The sequence below is a fragment of the Podarcis muralis genome, chromosome 5, assembly GCF_964188315.1.
Source record: "Podarcis muralis chromosome 5, rPodMur119.hap1.1, whole genome shotgun sequence".
Taxonomy (NCBI): domain Eukaryota; kingdom Metazoa; phylum Chordata; class Lepidosauria; order Squamata; family Lacertidae; genus Podarcis; species Podarcis muralis.
In genome coordinates, this window is record NC_135659.1 from 58,222,131 (window position 1) to 58,242,302 (window position 20,172).

Sequence of the window (20,172 nt, forward strand, 5' to 3'; positions counted from 1 at the left end):
CACAGCACCTGTAACACATCATGTGTTGCCCAATAAAACGTTAGTTGATGGTATGCATTTGAATCTGCTAACTGCGTGTATGGATGGATGGATGGATGGGTGGATGAATACTTTTGAGGAAGAAAGGACTACTTTGTTTCTATTTTTAAAAGTTACTTAGTTGTTTATATTTATCAGTCACTTCATGCAGCGAACCGCTAGGCAACATACAATACAATACAGTATAAACTTTCAAGCATACAATCAGTCAGTTAGATAATGTATACTTTTTTCATGGCAAGTGCTCTCTTGGAAGAGATACTCCCTTCTGTATACGAAGTATCATGGTGTAGATAAACACAATTCATAACTGCATGATTCATGTAGCATGTTTTCTGTTACTTTTTTTCATCTGCAAACATTTATTATCTGTACCTATAAAACTAATATGTACAGTTGACCTATTATAATTGGTTTGATTTAAGTGTACCTAAGCTCTGGAGAAAAGCTAGAAACGAACTGTAGCTAAACAAAATGGATCTGGTTAGAGCACATTGCTGATAACGCCAAGGTTGTAGGTTCAATCCCCGTTTGGGACTGCTGCATATTTCTGCGTTGTGGGGTGTTGTTCTACGTGATCCTCAGCGACCTTTCCAACTCTAGAATTCTGTGATTCTACTCCACCTTGCCTCCTGACCAGTTATACAAAACTCATGACGTTTTGGAGCAAGCTGCATGTTTTTTCTCTGTCTTTTTTCTTTAAGTGGCTAGGATTGCCTGCTGAACAAAGATGTAATGGAGGGGAATGGCAAGTTGAAGGAGATGGATTCATGTTGTTTCTATGCGTCATGTATAAGATTAAAATCTACTTTTGTGTTCCCACGCTTGTAATAGCAAAGCCTATGCTGGCGAAAACGTTCATGTGATTTAAAAATGGCTCTCCCGCTTTTAGTTCTAAATGTTTTTATCCTTGGATAAAGAGGGAGAGGCTATAGCTCAGTGGCAGAGCACATGTATTGAATGCAGGAAGTCAGTTACCAGAATTACTAGGTGATGCTGGGAAATACTCTTGTCTTAAACCCTGGACAGCTACTGGCAGTCAGTGGAGACAATGCTGAGCTAGATGTGCCAATGGAATGGCAGAAGTGACTTGCCTAGTGGAGTGCAGCTTCTATGCTACCATTCTGGCAGATGGGTCTCTCTTGCCTACCAGGAGGAGGAGGGTGTGAGGCGGCAGGGAGGTTTGCATGATGATTTGCTATACAGCAGCTTCTGGTGTTCGTATTAACAACCTTCACATGTGCTCACACCGTACTTATAAATTGAAACAAAACAATATACAATCATACTTTCTGCCCACTAGTGATCAAAATGTTCTTTTTGAAACAAGATTCTGTAGCTGCTTTTATGGTTGCGCTGCTCTTTATGTTTGCTTTAGATGCTGTTTTTAGCTTCGTAACTTTGTGTTTTTATGGTTTAATTAGGAATTTATTCTTACTTTTATTTTTATAAGCCATTTCAAGCAACTCCTTTTGTGGAGTGAAAAAGCAGGGTATAATTTTTCTACAGAATAAAAAAGCTTCAGAGGCACTGATTTGATGGAGGGAGTTGATAAATTGAAAGAAAATATAGCAGGAATATAAAAAGGGAAGGGGAAAGGAATCCTGTTGGACTATGAAGGTCTGAGCAGCACTCACAATGTAGGTAATACTGATAATGTGTACAGCTAGGAAAACTTTTTTTTGTGTGTGTGGTTGAGAGTTTGAAAACCAAGTTCTTTTTCACATTTTGAACAACTTATTTGCTGAAAATAGAGTGTGTGTCCCTGTGAAGTAGGAAGATGCATGTTGGAAAGCACTGTCAGCAGCTTTGTATAGTTAGCATGTGACTAAAAGCTGAATTGTATCTCTGTTTTGCTTGCAAAATGTTCACCATCTTTCCTGCTAACTTTGCAACTCCCACAGTCCAAGTTCAACAGCCTTTGTCTCAGAATGCTGTTTCTCCAGTGCCCTACTATCCTGTGTCCTAGTATCACTAGCCTGAAACATGTATATTTTCAACAAAACCAAAAATGCAGTAATCTCTGTGCCCTTGAATTCTCCTGCAGCTACAAGTATGTCAGTGTGTGTGTGTGTGTGTGTGTGTGTGTGTGTGTGTGTGTGTGTGTTTGATAGTGTGAGGGACTACAGGAGAGAGTCGACAACTCCACATGGGAATTAATGTCATTCATACACCCTGCGGAAATGACTTTTGAAATGCATATAATCTCAAACATGCAAATGAGAAGCTTGCTTCACCCTGTTTAATATGAATGATCAGCTTCTGAATAGCTATTATTACACGCCACATTTCAGCAATTATGTTGTTCCCAGTTTGTCGGTCTATCGTGCCAAAAAAAGGGAGGGGGGAACCATGCATAGGAAAGAAAAGGTAGAAAAAAGAAATATCCCTTTTTTGCTGCCCCTCTTCCGCTTTCAAACTTGCTGACCAGTCCCAGTTAATGTTCTTTTTCTTCTTCACTTCTTTGCTGGCTTGGCAGCTTGTTTTCTTTATCAAGAGACAAAATTAAAACAAGACACCCTAGTGTGTCGGTTGCGTTTTAGCCATTTTGTTTTAGTCTTACGTCAGTTGTGGATAGATTTATTAAGGTGAAATGGCACTGCCGTATAGAATTGGGGTAGCAAAACTCTGCCCATTGATCTAACAGAATTGGTGTTACCAGTTTAAGATAATTGGTATTTCCTCCTTTATGCTGATATAACTATTTGTAGTATCCTGCTAAAGTAACGCGAGTCAATATTAGAATCTTCTTTCACTTTATGTTTAAAACAAACTCCTAGCTTTTCTGGTTGCAGAGAAAAGCTTGAAAACATGACAATAGTGCGTTCTTAACTATCTCAAATGAGAAATTTAGAAAAAGGAACCTTTTCCGTCTTCCAAAAAGAATTTTCTCTGAGGATCCCCTCCTGCCCTGCAAAAAATCTAGCATTTTATTAAAGTCAAGCAGATACCAGCTGCTGGGCCTATCCAATGCCAAACCTCACTGCAAATAATTCCTGCTGTCAATGTACCAGGCAATTAACTAAGTAAGTAATCTAGAGCATCTCTCACTGGACATGTTACTGATTGTGCGTACAGCTAGGGGAAACAGTTACTCTAAATAAATTCGGTCAGAAGTGATGATTTTGAATGTATGAAGAATAAAAAACAGACTTTTTTCAACTCCTCTTTTTCTTCCTTTTGTCAATAAGTCTCTCTCTCTCTCTCTCTCTCTGTGTGTGTGTGTGTGTGTGTGATGTCAACTAATTCTTGCCCAGCTCTGTAGGATGACATAATCTTTGTCTTCCTCCTTGTAGTTCTGAGTTTTTCGCTTTTTACAAACTCAATTCATAGATATTAAATTCATAAATATTAAAGTCCAGAACTTACCATACTTAATTCTATTTAGAGAAGTGAGTGGCCCCATGCCAACCAGTATATCAGCAGAACAACCCAGGTACTCAGAAAAAGAGTGTGCTTAAAAGGAAAATGAGAAGATCATATGAATGCATATTGCTATGGAACCCTGGCAATATAAGGGTAGAATACAGACCCCAGTTTTCCCTATGGGCTCCTTAAAGTTGTAACGAGGTCTACTTCCATCACTATTTAAAGGTTTCCTTTGGGATGGAAGGGGAAAGCCCTCTGATCCATATTACCCCTACAGGATTATTTAAGCTGTACAAGTGGCAAAATACCTAACAGGTTATAGGGTCATGAATGGGAAGAAATCAATATTGCCTCTGAACTCTCCCTAATAGTGAGTATGGGTGGGGGAGGATTAACCTCCCCTATTCTCCCTTCCCCATGTTTGAACCTCAGAAAGTATTGTTTACTTTTGTGTGTGTGATTGTGTGTATGTGATTCCCCATAGTTTTTATCCCACTTACAGCGGCATTTTCTTTAATGGAGGGTTCTTGATAGATGCATGTGCTTGGGATAGAAATTACTTCTTCCCAAGAGTCCTTTAGGACCACTACGTTCTTAGTTGTTTGGTTTTTCTTAGTTAGTTTCTGAGGCTGGAACAAAAACCCCTCCAAATCAGTAGTCTTTTCTGACTGAGGACCCACCTTTTAGCCCAAACATTTCTTCCTTTCCTTTTTTAACCATGTATTTGTACGGTGGTACTGTGGCTGCTGCAACCCACCTTAGAGCAGGACATGACCTGTAATGAGTCCAGACCCAGCAGTTGAAGACCAGTTGAAGAAGCAGAGACAGCTTCTTTGCATTCCCACCCCCCCCTTTTCATTTTAAAGAGGAAAGAAACTTTAACTGACAAGCTTTAAAGGTTTCAAAAACAAAGTGGAACAAAAAGCTGGGTCTGCTGTATTGCTTCTCCCACGATCATTCCGGTGGTGCTAATTTCAAATTTAGACATATGGGCACATGATTTTTCAGGATGGTAATTTGTCCAGCCTTGCATACCCACTCCCATCTATGGTAAAAATGTGGAAAGTCGCCTTTGACTTTAAGGTGGGTTTAAAAGCAGTGCTGCTCTCTACTAGTTCCTTGCTTTGCCTATCTGGCGGCTTCTTTGCAGTTAGGGCTGGATTTTCAAAATAGACCTGGCTTTAGTTTGCTATGGATGCCTTCCTGATGCCTGCTGGTTTACTGCAGTATGTGCTCTTGCTACTGTACACTTTGCACTTGAGCAGCAGTAATTCAATTTCACGTTGCTGTTTGTTTTCCTTTGGATGCTTAAAAACCGTGTCACTCATACTCATATAATGCAAGGGAATAGTAACCTGCAGTGAGAGAGGTTTTACATGAGAGGTCTGGGGGGTATTGTGGCTCTTGGTATTCTTTGCTCCTATTGTGTGTGGTGGTTCTCTTGGTTTCTCCAGTCTCTAGGGTGGATTTGCCCCCCTTTTAATGGCATGTCCCAATTCCTAGTATAATGGCTGTTTCAGTTTTGACTAATGTATGTGTTTTATTAACCCATTGTTTTGTTTATGTTGGGTGGTGTTGTTTATTAATTGGCTTTCTTTTAGGCATTGAATCAGCGCTCTGCAGGCTTATTGTAGCTTGTTTTCATATTGCTTGGTTGTCTTCTGATACTTGTTTTTGTATGCCGTTTGTTTGGGCTTCCTTCTGAAAGGAAAAGTGGGGTATTGGTACATGTTGAAATAATAATAATATAATAATTTATTATTTGTACCCCGCCCATCTGGCTGGGTTTCCCCAGCCACTCTGGGCGGCTTCCATAAAAACCAAAGATACAGTAAAATATCACAGATTAAAAACTTCCCTGAACAGGGCTGCCTTAAGATGCCTTCTGAATGTCAGGTAGTTATTTATTGCTTTGACATCTGATGGGAGGGCGTTCCACAGGGCGGGCGCCACTACCGAGAAGGCCCTCTGCCTGGTTCCCTGTAACTTGGCTTCTCGCAATGAGGGAACTGCCAGAAGGCCCTCGGTGCTGGACCTCAGCGTCCGGGCAGAACGATGGGGGTGGAGACGCTCCTTCAGGTATACTGGGCCGAGGCCGTTTAGGGCTTTAAAGGTCAACACCAGCACTTTGAATTGTGCTCGGAAACGTACTGGGAGCCAATGTAGGTCTTTCAAGACCGGTGTTATGTGGTCTCGGCGGCCGCCCCCAGTCACCAGTCTAGCTGCCGCATTCTGGATTAGTTGTAGTTGTGTGTGTAAATGAAAACACACAGCATAGCTGCTACTCTTTTTGAGCCTTGGAACAAAACAGAGCAAACAGCAGGAATATGCTTCTCACTAAAGTGTACAAAAGTTATGTTATGTTGAAGTTAAGTTTGGAGTAAAGTGCTACTCTTTGAAAAAGGAAAGCTGCCTTCTATTTATTAACAATAAAACGGAAATATTAGCATATCCTGCCCTGGTATTTGTTAACTCTTCAGCCCAAACTTGCAGGGATTGGCAACCTACCATTTACTTATGTACTGAGTAGCCATGAAAATGTGCACTGATTGCCTTATTCTGTGACCCTCCATGTGTTGTTAGACTCCTTCTCCAGTCAGCCCACGGCATCATGGTCAGTGGTTAGCTGTGGTAGGCGTTGTAGTCCAAACACATCTGGAGGATCAGAGGTTCCCCATCCCTGGTTTAACAGGTTTTATGTTGATGTAATCACCACTAAGACAAACTATAGAAATCGAAAACTTTCATATTCATTGCAGTTTACATGGTAAGGTAAAGAAATTCTTTGGTTTTTAACAGCATTTTGTGGAAGATGGGGGGCAAGGCTCTTTTCAAAGGCAAACATTTCCTGAAGTACCTCCTGCTTTTCTTATGAAATCTTAGTTTATCCAGATGTGTTTGTGCTGACTGCATGGCTAGGTAGGAGACTTGGAAATATTAAATTGCCAACTCCATCAGCTCATGTGGGAAGTCCTTTGTTGTGCCGTCATTTTCTTTTGAAATCATTATGCTGATACGCCCATTTAGAGTGCAGAAACCAGATTTTATCTTCAGAGGTTTACTCTAGCGGACTTTATTCACTAGGCCATGCAAGGCATCATAATCCATAATATGATCACAACAACAAAAATATAGTCAGTGGTTCATAAAATTTACTAGATCTCATGTTGTGGGAGTGAACCTGTTGAACTGGGCTTCAGGCCCCCCCCCCCCCCGATTGAGGCATGTCATTGGAAGCAGTCATGGAAGTGCCTGTTTCTCACAATGTTTCAGGTAGGTGACAGATATACTTTCTCCTAGGCCTCCTGTGATGCTTTTGACTTCTAAACTCTGTATGAGGGATTATTTTCTTCTTCTACTACTAAGTAAGGAGCTTCTCCAAATTCTATGCATTGCAGCAGGCCCAGAGCAAGTGTGTTATGAAAACGACTCCTAGCAGCTAAGCTATTTTAATTTCTATGAGAGTTTCACTTGGTAAAAAAGAGGACATGTTAGTGTGTGTACTGAAGACGTTGCTGTACTAAACAGCTTTGTGGGCACAGCTGTTCTCTGGCAAATGTCCCATTGGTTCCTGCTTTCTGGATGTCTTGGGGCATTTATACATCTGGGATGGGGAGGAGTCTGTCGTGCTTAGGTCATTGCAGTGCAGTGTTTGAAACTGATATGAAAGCTAGGCGCTAAATGGCACCTTAAACCGAGGTTATGGGCGAAACAACTGAATGCCCAGGCGTGCTTTTTCTATAACAAGAATTCAAAGCTGAAAATGAATGAACTGCAGCTAGAATATTACGTTTATTTTTCACATTGTCTAGTCCTTCCCGTGTCCACCCCCCTAATATTCTTAAGAGGGTCTCTTCTCCTCTACCTAGAAGTGGGGAGGCAGAAAAAGGTCCTCCTTTCCTTCCACTCTGCAGTTTTAATCTGAATCCTAGGCGCAGTACTGCGTTCAGAGCTCAGAAACTCCTTGCACTAATGAAATTCCTTGTCGTAAAATGGGACAACTGAACGCTGTTGCAGTGTGAACAACATTGTGCAGAGTGATGCCTTCCAGTATAGCATAGATAGTAGCTTCAGCTGAAATTTATGCTCTTGTAATAGACTGCTTTGCTTATGCAGGTGCTGCTAGCAAGTCATGATGGTTGAATCTGCCTCGGAGACAATACGTTCTACTCCCTCCAGTCAGAATGGGGTCAGCAGCCTAAACAATCCAACTGATGGAGGAGGCGGTGGTGGATGTGGAAGAGAAGGAGGAGCCAGTGGAGAAACCAATGGAGAAATGAGCCCAGTGGAACTCTTGCATTTTCAGCAGCAGCAGGTACTGAGGATTTGATTCTTCCAGACACTCTCTTGCTTACCTACCTTTTGAGTGCTTCTCTCAACCTGTTAGGAACAGGTTGATCTGAAACGGATCCCAAACCTTTTCCTTTATCTTTTCTACTACTATGTGGTATAGTAGAATGCAGAAAAAGGGCAATGGAAAGATAATAAGCCATGAATAGGGTAGGTTAATTGGTGGGAGGGGTTGTGGATAGTCTTCTGCTGTCAGTTCTCAGCCACATTTAGTAATCTTGCCTTCATGAAACCTACTTCCATAAAATTCTGATTGGAATGAATATTTTTTCATGGAAGTGACTTTTTCATAGATGTGACATGTTTAGGATTAGCATTTATGCCTAGGTATGTGCATACCTTAAATTAGCATTCCAGCTTACTTTTACCAAAATGTTTGACTTAGTTTATGACGGATCCTTGTGTGTACACACTCTGCTTCTTTTTCTCTGTACCCCACACTCCCCATTCAGTGGCAGGATATTCTTAGAGTCATGTGAACAGATTGGCTCATGGCTGTTTGTATGTCCACTTGTAACTTCAAGCATACTTAATCTTGTGGCCAACCCCATTGGAAGGTGCTCTTCTGAGTTTGAACCATCCTCCTTCAGTTGTGTACATACTTTACTGTTCATGTGTGTTTTTTCTATCTCCAGCTTTGCAAGTAAGCCAGTCTTGTGCTGGCATTGTGTAGTACTAGCAGGCTTTTGGGGCAGCCCAATGAATCACATCTTACAAACACTGCACTGTCACCTGCCTTGAAAACTGACCAGCCGTAACAATTGTTACCATGTCACTGTGGATTCATTCTGCTCACACAAAGTCCTAAAGGTGATCTTGTATGCTCACAGCAGTGTTACCCTTTGGAGCTGACTCAAATACACACATGGGTGCCACATTGTGACGGTACTCCACATATTTGCTGTCTTTCCTTCAAATCAGGGATTAAGTAGTCCCAAATTGGAAGCACTAGCTACCCTGCTTGGCCAGGTATTTGGAGGTAACAAAGAGTACATGCCAGAGTTCACCTTTGGCATACTGTGTGTTTGCCCGTGTTCACACAGTGCAGCTCTGTTTTGGTGGTCTTTCTAAATGTGCTGCGTGTAAAGGAAAATAGGAACACATGCACTACAGGGATTTTTTTGTGTCGATTTCTTAGGCATGTATGTGCATATAATTTTTATGTAGCGTTTGTGTATGGATTTAAGTGCTTACAATTTACCTTTCAAAACAAACTTAAGAGGAAACTTTAGTAACCTCAGATACTAAATAAGGCAATGAGCCCAGACTCATACGGAGATCGCCTCTCGTCTAAGTTGTAAATTCCAGCGTGAAAGCTGTAAAAAATTGCTGTGTCTGATACTTTAGTGGTGAGCACTGTAAATCCATTACCTGAATAACAGCCGTTTCTCATGCAGTTAAGCCACTGTTCCCCTGATCTGAAGGGTAATCATGCATGTCATGCTTCTCAGAGTCACCCCTGCTGAATGAAAGAGACACAGTTCTCCCCCTCCTTCAGAGGGGCGTGTGTGGCTGTAGTAAGGCTGTCTTCATGGTGCCTTGGGGCTTGGCACTGCAATTAGTTTAACAGTATTGTGGGCTCTAGTAAACAGATGTGTGCTCACTCATTGCCCAGGTAAAGTATTATGCAGTACTCACTGAGTAACATGAACCTGGTGCCTAAGCCACTGTGGGAACGTGTAAAAGCGATTGCTCCTGATTTAAAGCTATTGCTTTGTCAGGATGTACAATGTGTGTGGGGGACATTTACAGCCAAATGCTCAAGTAATGCATCTCCTCTGCCCCCAATGTGTGAGACTGCTTTTTTTAAAACAAACAAACAAACAAACAAACAAACAAAACAAACAAACAAACACAACTTTTTGTATTGCAGTGGTTTTACTATTGGAGGAGAGAATGACACATGGACTCTGGACCAAATAAGCCTGTTGGGCCTGTTTCCCTGAAATAATGCCCCCTGCCCTACATGTGATGCCATATGTGACATCAGTTGTGATGCAAGGAGAGATGTGGCTAAATAGGTTGCACGACTGAGTTCCCCATGGGGAGCTTGATTGCACAGGGCTTGCAAAGCGTTATGGGCAGCACTTCACTAGCTCCCAATAGGCAGCTGACTATCAGGCATTTGAGCAGTGGTGCACAAAGCACTTTGCAAGCCCTACGTTCAGTCCTGAGCATAGGACTGACACAGCCCCTTGTGCTGCAGTTCCCAAGTGCCTAATAACCAGCTGGCTGACAGTCACTTGGGATGTTCTGTGCAAGGGGCTTGATAGGCAAGCAGGACAACCCACCTGTCAAATCATCTGACATCAACAATGTGGAGGTTATAATACTATGTGGTTTGGCTTGATGTACTATTTATGCCACTGGTTTGAGACTTGCCATGTGCCACAGAGTGGCAACTAATATTATACCTTCATTTTTACTGCATTTGCTTGTCCAAAGGCAGATATGATATCCTGTCTTGCTCTGTGGCAGAACTCTCTTGAAGAGATGGCTGTGGAAAATGTTGTACAGTGGTACCTCTGGTTACGCACTTAATTCGTTCCGGTGGTCCGTTCTTAACCTGAAACTGTTCTTAACCTGAGGTACCACTTTAGATAATGGGGCCTTCCGCTGCCACCGCGCTGCTGGCTCGCAATTTCTGTTCTCATCCTGAGGTAAATTTTTTAACCCAAGGTACTACTTCCGGGTTAGCAGAGTCTGTAACCTGAAGTGTTTGTAACATGAAGTGTTTGTAACCCAAGGTACCACTGTACTACAATTGATAAGCCATGTTGAGATTCCTGCATTGCTGGAGGGTTGGACTAGAAGACCCTTCGGGTCCCTTCCAACAATACAGTTCTATGATTCTGAATAAGTAGTAAAGGGGAGCAACTGTACTTCTTGTGCTCTTTTCTTCACCAGAAATGAAAGAGCTTAGGTGTGAAGTAACTGAAAGAAGGTTGTTTTTTTTTGGGGGGGGGGAGGGAAGAATCATTATCCCAAGTAACGTTTGCCTTTCTTCCATGCCCCTGCCCCCTCAGCACTGCATATAATTAACCTGTAGAATTCACCAGTGTGAGACGGTATTTAAAGGCAAAGGAGACTTCTGAACGCAGATGGCATCTGCAGTGACAGTAGCTCAGATGAGAACCATTGGTGCCATCAATCTTCATGCTTCAGGGAACAAGCTGAGCAGCAGCTGGGGTCAGTAATAAATGTCCCCATATATAGAGTTTTGCACAATTAGGTGCTTCATGAAGGATTTACACCTTCTCCAGTAGCATCCTATATCTGCCCCTGTTTAAAGAGGCTTCAGAGCCATTGGTCTGTTCCTGTCTGACAACTTCTGTCTCTTCCTTGTGCTTCAGATCCCAAATGCGCCATCTCACACTTCCTCTTTAAAAACGAAACAGAAAAACCCCCAAGACTAATTCTCAGGAGGAGGACTAGAAAAATAATAAGTGGACTGTAAATAAAAGGCTGGGGGGGAGAGAGATATTGGTGAACATATTATGCAACCAGTTAGTAAAATTCCTGCCACAAGAAGAGTTAAGGCCTAGAATGTAATAAAACTGGTCATGAAGAACTACTTCTAGAGGGCAAATGGCTAATGCCATCAAATATGGAAAGACAGATTAAAACTTGCTTCTTCAGAATAATAGCTAGTCTTTGTTAGGGCGATTTTGGACATGTATTTTCTGTGTCAAAAGCCATTTGTATATATGAAGCTCAACACACACACACACACACACACACACACACACACACACACACCTCCTGCTTTATCCTGTGTTATGGGTATTTGTTGAAACTACTTGTATAATACCGTGTGTTTGTATATGTGGTGTTCAGCACTACACATTTCAGAACAGTTGCTTTTGACATGCTAGATGCATTTAGTTTGCTCTGGGTGATAGCATTCTCTAATTCACCTGCGTACATGAATCATCTCCCAAAGTTTGAGTATGGACATCCTGGGTCTGATCATGTTTGATGAACGCAGACTAGTAGGTGGACTTTAATAAGTATGTCTAGACAGTGCTTGCTTCTAGGATTTTATATGATTCAGTGCTGTCTATAGAAATTCTACAGCTCCATCCACATGCTTTTTATGGAGTTCATTGTGGAATTAACTGAGCTACTTTTGTTTTTCTGGAGATGTGTGGTGCAAAAATATAATACAGTAGCCCTTTTCCAGAATACTTCTGGATGTGTGCCCCCCCCCAGCCTATTTGAAAAAAATCTCTCAACCCTTCCCCCCAAGTTGTGTAGCCTCTGGCTTGCACTATGAGCTAGGTGCCTTCTCAATGCTGCATTCTATTCCTTTGGCAAAGGAGGTAATGATTTTGAATGCTGATTCCCATGCAAGTGTCATTGGGTTACTGCAAAATGACCAAACACCTAGAACAACATAAGCCTTTGCTGATTGTACTCCACAAGGAAGGCAGTAGCACATCGGCCATTTTCCTACAGAGAGACAAAGTGATTTGCCCAAACAACAGTAAGGCTCAGAGTAGGGATTAGAACTATCTGATTCCTGGTTTTGAGGCCTCTGCTTGGTCAACTCAAGGATTTTTTGTTCTCTTAAGGTTGGTATATTTTATAAAGTAGCTGCAACCCAGGACCCTGCTAATGTTGCTTCACTGAAGAGATCTGTTCATGGTACACATACTGTAAGAACACATTTTGAAGATCACAGTAGAGGATTTTGTTGTGGTTATTCCAGCTGCTGTGCAGGTATAACATGTTCTCTCCACCTCTTCCCATCAGACAAAGTGCCCAACTCCTGAGCTTTTGGTAAACAAGGCCTGGAAACGTGAGCTGGGCTGTGGAGTAATGAGGTGACAGAAGGAGAGGGAGATAAACAGAGAGAGTCAGAAGTCAGGCATCTGACAGGAGTTTAGACTGAAACAAACAGCACTGGCAAGAGAGCGCTCGTCACTTTTGAACAAGACGGAGTGTCTGTTTCCATGCAACAGGCAGAGCTGAAGAGCTTGTTTAAATAGAGATGAAAGGAACAAGGAGGCTGTGTGACCTGCAGCCGGCGTATGGTCCTGAGGCTAGAAAAAGGGAGGAGGATGTTAGGAAGAGAGGAGCTGCTGAACCTGAATTCAGGATGGTTGAAGAAAGAAATCTGGGATGGGCAAGCAGATCCCTTGAGTGCTGCATGCAGATGTGTTGGAAAGTTCAGTGGTTCCTGGAGCTATTTCTTTTATGTATCGCAGTAAGGTCTCCATTTATCAGAGGCCAAAGCAGAAGCTCCAGCATATGATTTGGCAGCTGGGTATCAAGTCTGAGCTCTGACAGGCAAACTTGGTTATTGCTAGATGTCTAAAGTAATAACTTATGAAACAAAGATTTGACCTTGTGGATTTGATTTGTTTTGTTATACATGGCTAACTCCCAAACTTTGACCTGTTACCTAATAGATCATATTGCCCCTGCGGGAACCTTTTTCCATGCAAAGGAGAAAAAAAATCACACATAAAGTGCTACAGTAACCTAAACGCCCAGTCATGCTTCTATATCCTTTGAAAGTTGGTCAATTAATCAAACCTCCCAGCCCTATGTTCCCAGTGTTTGTGGGTATTGCAGCTCTTTTGGGTTCCTGTCTTTCCCCCCACCTCCAAGTAACCTTTCTCCTGTGGAGCTTGCCCTTTCCAATTTGATACAAGGCAGACTCTGAGAAAACACTAAACACTGTGTGCTGCTGTCAGGAAAACAGAACAGCCACGTTATAGTTTCATTTACTTTCCTTCCTTTTTCTCTGTAATGTGTCCGGTCTTTAATTCAGTTGTGAGCCTGTACCCAGGGACTTAAAAAAAAAGTAATTCTGTAGCACCTACTTGTTGTTGTTGTTGTTTTATATAAAAAACAACAACAATCCAGCAATAACAATATTGTCGTATTTCGCTTCTGGCTCTGTAAGCACACGGATACTGTTGCATTGAAATATACATATGATAGTCAATGATCTTGTATGCATATGTCTTGGTATAGATGTTGCCACTTGCCTTTGCCAACTGCTCAAAATATCTGTGATAATTCTTCATGCAGAAGCACTAATGCTTTTTAAACAGTCCTTATCGCATTTGTTGCACAACTTTATGCAGAGAATGCATTGCAGGGGGTTGGACTAGATGACCCATGGGATCCCTTCAAACTCTACAATTATATGATTCTGTGACTTGCATGCAATTTGTACACATGCAATAAGGCAAGGATAGTCAATGTATTACTATCCAGATGTTGGACTACAACTCTTACCATCCCTGACCATTGGCCATGTTGGCTTGGGCTGATGGGACCTGGGAGTCCAAAAACATCTGGAGAGTACCATGTTGGCTGTACTGGCATAAAGAAGTGTTGTGTATGATAATGCTTCTGTGTGTAGTCATGCCATAGATAAAGACTTTTCAGATGCCTACAAAAGCAATCTGGTCACCAATGAACTGCTTGTGGAGATGGAAACGGCAGTAGGAAGATCTGAAATCCTGATAATAAAACTAGCTGTGATGGAGGTGATCAAAGCCATGGTAATTAATTCTCTTAAAATATGCCAGGCTTCATCTGTCCAGCTTCAAGCTTGTTATTACCCATAACATTGCTATTTTTTTCTTTTTTCAAATTATGGGTACAAGTCTTCATAGAGCGTGTTTTGGAACAGGTTGCCAGAATAGGAAATATCTATCCACATATCCGTAAAACTTTCCTAGTGCAGTCAATATGGACATATGTGTTGCGGCTCTGACCTGAACAATGTCTTCTTTTGGGAGATGGAGGGGTGGGGGATTGTGTTCCATTTGAGCTCTCTGTATGGTCCAGTGAAACAACGATTTAAGAATCAGTAAAATTATGTTAGGGGACGCGGGTGGCGCTGTGGGTAAAACCTCAGTGCCTAGGACTTTGGGTGGCGCTGTGGGTAAAACCTCAGTGCCTAGGACTTGCTGATCGCATGGTCGGCGGTTCGAATCCCCGCGGCGGGGTGAGCTCCCGTCGTTCGGTCCCAGCTCCTGCCCACCTAGCAGTTCGAAAGCACCCTTAAGTGCAAGTAGATAAATAGGTACCGTTCTGGTGGGAAGGTAAATGGCGTTTCCGTGTGCTGCGCTGGTGCTGGCTCGCCAGCTGCAGCTTCGTCACGCTGGCCACGTGACCCAGAAGTGTCTTCGGACGGCGCCGGCTCACGGCCTCTTGAGCGAGATGAGCACGCAACCCTAGAGTCGGACACGACTGGCCCGTACGGGCAGGGGTACCTTTACCTTTACCTTAAAATTATGTTATGGCTATTTCCACACATTTTGAAGGTCTGTGGGTCAAGAGCCCTTGATTCTAGATAGCCTGGATCTTGAAATGTGGCTCCAACAAAATGCTCTGTGGTGCCTTGTTCATTCCGAAATGTGTTCATTTTCAAAGCAGTCTTGGGAGTTTCTATTTATATTCCCACTCATGCTTTAGCTCAGAAGGGTCTGTATATCTGTAGTCTGAAAGCTGCTCTAGCCTACAGTAAACATGCAGTTGCTGTATTGTAATTTTGCTGCTCTGAACGTGCACTGGGGACATGGGGAGAACAACTCCCACCTCCTTGCAAGGAGTAGACTATTAGAAACAACTTCCAGTGAGGCTTCCGCAGACTCTTTCTGAAGAGAGTGGAAAGAATGGAGGGATCACTTCCCATCTTTCTCTAGCAAATTTGATGGTGTTAGGGGGAAATCCTTAGGTTTCAATGGTGGGGCCCAGCTGAAAAACGTCCTGGGATTCAATAGCGCGCGCTTACATTGTGGCAAGGGTCATAGAAGGGGAAAGGTCAGCCAGGGTCATGGGAGGGTTGCCTAGCGTCTGGGAACTCCCACAGTGGTTGCTGTGGGAACATCAAGAGACCTCCAGTGTGTTAACATCCTGTAACGAGATTCAAAAGAGCTCTAGTCTTTGCACATTAATGAGTTTTTAACTTGGGCTAAGTCCTCCCCACCAGAACCCCACCTTTCCAAGTTCAGATCCTCTTTAATCCTTGGAAAGAGGGAGCGTTACAGAGACTGGAAAGCAAGAGACCAAGGCAGTGTGATGGGGAAAAAACAAAACCCCTCCAACCTACTTGGTAAGACAGGATTGAGGAGGGGAAGAAGAATCCTCTGAGCCATACTGCACATTGACTGCTCTTGACTTCCTGGGGAGCCACTGCTGAGAACATCTGGAGAAGAGATTAACCCTTTGGGGGCCTTATTGCTTTTCTCCCACTTGCGTGATTGTATTCACGGTCTGGTGGCTACAGCAGCAGCTCTCCAGGATCGCAGGCAGAGGTCTTCCCCATTACCTGATACCGAAACCCTAAAAAAAAAAAAAGGTTGACGAGGCCCAGTATCGCATCTGGGAACCTTGCATATGAAAAGATTGTGCTCTACTACTCACTTTACACACTTTCCCCTAACAAAATCCTACAGTTGTTACATTAAAAAGTGTAATCTGAACCAGTGGTTGCCAACTGGCAGCCCATGGGCTTCATTTATCGCTTTCTTGACCCTTTGCAACCTTCTCCCAAAACAAAGTTGTTTTTTGCATATGGCATACTTCTCCATTAATTGTGTATCAGATCTCATCTAGTATTTGTGCTGTCTCTCCATTTTAAAAAAATAAATCCCTATTATTTATTTATTTAATTAATCAATTAATTAAATTATAAACCACCCTATACCCGCAGGTCTCAGGGTGGTTAACAGGATAAAATCAGAATATAAAACCACGAAATCTGTAATCCAAATTCAAAAAACAACCATAAAATTTTAAGATTCATAAGCATTTCCCTTTCCCTCAGTGCTTCCATAATGGCAGTGTCAAAGTTGGCTAGATTAAATGAGTGAGAGCATGGGGTAGAGTTGAACATTTGAGTGGTGAAAAAAAGACTTGATCCATCAACTGCAAACCAACGGTCACTTATTTTTATGGTACAGTCCAAACTCACAACCACAGCCCTGTTCACATGTGTTTAGTGGAGGGGGGGGGGGATAACACAATCAGGCCTGCACATGCTCTGGACTGGCACAGTGATTAGATGCCAGCTAGTGATGGCTGTAAGACCAATTCGGGATCCAGCAGATTTTGGTCTGGTTCCACCGCACCCCTTGGAATACTCCATTTTGGGGATACCCTCTGACAGAGCTATCACCAGCAGCTCTATCTGTTCAGAGGCCCACTCACCTGGGAGAGCTGAGCGGAGGGATGCCTCTGCTCAATTTATACCCACACAGCTTGGCATAGGCGGGGGTTGGATTGCTCTGTAAAGCATTAACTTGATTCCCAAACAGCAAATATATACTCAACAGTTTTGATACTTTTATAATTTGATAATTTTATAATTTGAGTAGCTTTTTTTGTGAAGCAATGATACTAATGTTTTTAAAAATTGCAACTTTTTACAATCAATGGCATGCCATAACTTTTAACATTCAGATAGTACTCCAAACCATGGTTTGGGGGATAAGAAATTAGACATGTGCTTGCACATTCTCATCTCCCCTTGCATGCAGCTTAATACAGTACATTGCTTCCTGGTTTAATCATGCCGTAGTGTTTCACTACATCCAAAATAGCAAGCAATAGTGTGAAGTGATCCAGGTTTGCCACTGTGGTTCAGTGGCCTTTCTGGCATGCTGTAGTTTCATTAAACAAGAAAGCAATGTATTTAACTGAGATCTTGAGCGGAGGTAGGAAGAGGCAGTGTGTGAGCATGTGCCTCATTCCCAGTCCTCCAAACCATGACTTGGGATATTATCTGAAAGCAACCAATGTTAGATAAGATCTCTATTGATGTTAATTGTTCACTGAAACAAACCGTCTTTTTTGCTTTTATTTTGGAACGCCAAGGTCAGCCTGAAATTCCACTTTAAAACAAATAGATCAAAATAAAAAATTCAAGTCAGTTTTTTAAAAAGGAATTGTATACCACACATAGCAGACCAATTATATGCGTATCATCAACATCATGGCTTCATGGAATATTTGACTGCAGTCAAGTTGGCAGTCATTTGACAGTATTTCGTACTGGCATGCCAACCCTACATAGGAAAGAGAGAGATGTATTCCAGGAATTGCTAGTAAAAATGAAGTGAGGCAGTAGCCGAAACGAAGACAAGAAAATACCATCTAAAAATTGTATGAGTGTGATGGGGGTGCAGATATGTCTCTTCTCGTTGGTAATCTCACGGGCATCATCCTGTAAGTGTCCTTGACAGTCCCGCCGCAACCTTACGCACAGCAATTAGAAAGCAATGGAAATACTAGTTGGAAGAGAAGAATCTCATTTAAAGTGCAATGCTGAAATGAGAGTGGAGTGCTTGGTTTCCCACAACACAGGCTGGATCTAGAGTGGCTGATGAAAGGTGACTATCAGAAATATAACGGCTGGTGGACAAATGAAACTAAACGTTGGCCTTTGTATGGCACTTGATGAAAATCTGCTTCTGTTTGAACGAGGAACTTGCTCTTTTCCCACCTCCCAATTCTATATAAAGCCCTATAAATCTTCCTCTAAAGTGATTCCAAACAAACTTTCTATATACCGTAATTCAGTAGCTTACAAAAGTAGTAATGGTATCAGTACTAAGATGACGTTATCAGCTTTGATAACTTGTTTGCAGATTTTACTATATTTTATAGCTTTGGATTTAGTTGTCATGAAAATCTGTTCCTCCACTTTAAAGAATAATGCATAACCATGTTTGTTAGTTGAATATGCTGCTGAAAGGGGGTCTGAAGACTAAAAAATAAATGTTAAAAGCCTCCCAAGGTTACTTTGTTTTCTTTATCCAAACTCCAAAATACTGTGTATATGCAGAAGTATAAGATATTATTGCTTTCAAAATTTAGGACTTGTGCTGATTACAGGGAGTGGAGAATTCTGTAAGTTTTCAAAAATGGTGGTCACATGGTGTTCAAAAACACCTTGGTACTGGTTGGGCATCCTCTTGCTTTAAGCACCCAAGGTAAGCCTACAGGACAGTTTTTGGAACCATTTCTTGACATTCATACATTGCATAAATGTTAAACTGTTAAATGAAAACTATTCTCTAAGATGAAGCAGTTTCATATTTAAGGGAGAGTATGTGACTTGATCGAGGTCCAGAGGGTGGCAACACAAGAACAGACCTTTTTTTGCAGGTGTGTGTATGTGTGGAGAGAGAGAAATAAATATATTTGTGCAATACATGATGCTCTTATTACAATATTTTAAGATAAAAGCAGATGCCAGAAAACTTAATTAAGCTTCATCTTGCTCTTACTTTTGGCTGATTTCGTGTCACGTTCCTCCAGGTGTTCGTCTCTTGCATTGGGCATTCTTCCTGGAGGCATCCTGCCTGCATCCAGGACAGTCCGCTCTGGTACATCAAAGCTTCTGCTTTCAGGGGAGAAAAGGGGAGAAATGGGGGGGGGGGGAGTTGAAAATGTTCATGAAATTATTCCTGTGCATTGATCTGAGGAGAGATTAGCCTTACCCGGAAAACGCTTACATTTCCATAGTATAGCAGAAAGTTGCTTTGTCTCTAAAGACACTTTTTTTTTCCAAAGCAAAAGAAATAAAATAAATATAATTGGTTGTAAAGTATTTGCATTGGAGTGGTTTTGAGGTAATTGTAAATAGCATTGTTAGTAGTACTGGCCAGTAGGTATTCTTGCACAACCAAACCTCTAATTGCAATAACTATCACATTAAGGAAAAGCTGGATCGAAACTGCATTTTTTCAGTGACAAAATCCCTGCATTTTAAAGGGCAGGAAAATGCAATTTCCTTAGAAGTGCTTCTTTGAGGGAAAGATGTCTAGGTTCATTGTACAATTTGAGAAGCAGCTGCTCATCTATCATGTGGGGAAAAGTATTACCCGATATGACCACAACTCTTAAGTCTGGCCACTATTTTGGTCAGCTGAAAAGTTGGAGGGAATATATCTCTTTTCAACTACATCCCTATAACATTTTGAAGTAGACAGCAACAGGTCTGCTGATTCATTGCCTAAGAGGGTGATGATCTTCAAACTTCTAAAGTGTGGGATTCTTCACAGCAGCAGCTCCTATTTCTTCTTGAGATCTGATACTGACAAGATTTTCTTAGTGCCCATGTGCACCTGGAATTAATTGTAGACTTTCTTTGTTGCTAGATGTGTACACACACAACCCTTTTTGCAGGCTTTGTTGCTCTGGATATTTGCAGCTAAGCCATAAAGTAGCAGCTGAAAATCAGACAGAAAGAAATACAGACAGAAACAACTATTGAGCCAAATACTTGGATCCACACTACATTGGCTTAGAACCCAGAGCATAAGTCGGAACTAAAATTCACTTTGAAAAAGTCAGTAAGCTCCCAAAGCTAAATTCTTTCCCCAGAAATGCAGCTGATTGGTGTGGATTAAAATTGGGCAGGGTGGGGAAGATTTTGAAAAT

The 20,172-nt window shown here is 41.9% G+C and overlaps 1 protein-coding gene across 6 annotated transcripts in view; it reads left to right on the forward strand.

Annotated features, from left to right (window-relative positions):
- Positions 1-20,172, forward strand: part of FOXP4 (forkhead box P4) — a 140,047-nt gene that overhangs the window by 33,896 nt on the left and 85,979 nt on the right. For all 6 annotated transcript variants that reach the window (XM_077928935.1, XM_077928934.1, XM_028734127.2 and 3 more), the window contains exon 2: positions 7,525-7,723. In XM_077928935.1, coding sequence (XP_077785061.1) covers positions 7,541-7,723 — 183 coding nt within the window. In that variant the 5' untranslated portion in view covers positions 7,525-7,540. The remainder of the gene's footprint in view (positions 1-7,524; positions 7,724-20,172) is intronic.